The sequence below is a fragment of the Phaseolus vulgaris genome, chromosome 7 (genome assembly GCF_000499845.2).
Source record: "Phaseolus vulgaris cultivar G19833 chromosome 7, P. vulgaris v2.0, whole genome shotgun sequence".
In the NCBI taxonomy this organism is placed as follows: Eukaryota; Viridiplantae; Streptophyta; class Magnoliopsida; order Fabales; family Fabaceae; genus Phaseolus; species Phaseolus vulgaris.
The window spans coordinates 17,419,650-17,421,303 of record NC_023753.2 but is presented as its reverse complement, the minus strand read 5'-3'; the positions used below and the strand labels follow the sequence as shown (position 1 = coordinate 17,421,303).

Genomic DNA, 1,654 nt, shown 5'->3' with positions numbered 1-1,654 from the left:
CTGTGAGGTCACCACCATGTCGTCCACGTAGACCTGCACGTTTCGCCCTATCATGGGCGCTAACACTCTGTCCATCAGCCTCTGGTAGGTGGCGCCTGCGTTCTTGAGTCCGAAGGGCATCACTGTGTAATAGTAACAAGACAACTCTGTCATGAATGCTGTCTTGCACTCGTACCTAGGGTGCATCTTGATCTGGTTGTACCCAGAGAAAGCATCCAGGAAGCTGAGTATCTTGCAGCCCGAGGCACTGTCTACCAAGGCGTCAATGCTTGGTAGGGGGTAGAAGTCCTTTGCGCATGCTTTGTGAAGGTCGGTGAAGTCAATACACATTTTCCACTTCCCGTTGGCCTTCTTCACTAAGACCACGTTGGCCAACCACTTGGGATACCAGATCTCCCTTATGTGGCCAGCGTTCAGTAGCTTCTTTGTTTCTTCTTTAATGACTTGTTGTCTTTCTTCATTGAACTTCCTTCTTCTCTGGCGGATAGGCCTGACCTTGAGATCCATGGTGAGGCGGTGGCACAGGAAGTCTGGGTCTATGCCTGGCATGTTCGAGGCAGACCATGCGAAGGCATCCAAATGTCGTGCTATGACCTCGACGATCTGGTCCTGTGCCGCTTGGCCTAGCAACTTGCCAAGCTTGAACGTCCTATCTCCAATTTCCTTCTCCATGACCTCCCCGTCTGGTTCGGGTCGCTTCTCCCGGGCGATCTCCGCTCGGGCTATCTCCGCTCGGGCTATCTCTGATGGGGCGACCCCTTCCTCGCTTGGCGCCCTGGTGGTAACCATGAACACCCCCTCTTCATCTTGAGATTGTTCTCGTAACATCTCTTAGCCTCCTTCTGATTTGACTTGATGGTAATCACCTTTCCCCCCAAGTCAGGCAACTTCATCTTCATGTGCCTCGTCGACGATACTGCCCTCAGCCTGTTCAGCGTAGGTCTACCTAGCAATATGTTATATGCAGAGGGGGCATTGACGACGAGGTACCCAATGTTCTCCGTACGGGACGTGACACCGTCTGTGAAGGTGGTCCTCAACTCTAGGTGTCCACACACCTCCACCTGATCTCCCGCGAAGCCGTACAAACAACCAGTATAAGGCCTTAGTAGGTCAAGGGACAATTGCAGCTTGTTGAAAGTCGTCCAGAACATCACGTTTGTCGAGCTTCCTTGATCCACAAGTACATGGTGTACCTTCCTCCCTGCGGTTACTACTGAGATCACCATCGGGTCGTTGTCGTGTGGGACGAAATCTTGGAGGTCGGCCTTGATGAAGACAAGGTCGTCGTCAAGGGCGTCATCTGCCTCTTGCGCTTCTACCGACATCACTGCTCGTGCATACTTCTTCCGCTGAGAAGCGGTGCACCCTCATCCTTAAAAAATATCTCGAAATGGTGTGGACTTCACCATGCACGGGGATTTCATGCCCCTGGTCACCCCCTGTCACTGCCATGTCCTCGGCATCCTGTGCTTCCTGCAAGTAATCCCTCAGGAAGTCGTTCTTCACCAACTCGTCCAACTGGTGTCCCAATGCCAAACAGTTGCGTATGGGGTGGCCAAATGCTTGATGGAACTCACACCAGGAGTTCTTGTTGGGCCCCAACTTCTTGTTGGTCTTTGCGGGTATCTTCAGTCTCTCTGCTATGTTGGGG

At 52.6% G+C, this 1,654-nt stretch overlaps 1 protein-coding gene across 1 annotated transcript; it reads right to left on the bottom strand.

Annotated features, from left to right (window-relative positions):
- Positions 1–737: 737 nt before the first annotated feature.
- Positions 738–1,229, bottom strand: LOC137829167 (uncharacterized). Its single transcript, XM_068635961.1, has one exon. It carries the CDS (start codon positions 1,227–1,229, stop codon positions 738–740), a length of 492 nt encoding a protein of 163 aa, XP_068492062.1.
- Positions 1,230–1,654: the final 425 nt, after the last annotated feature.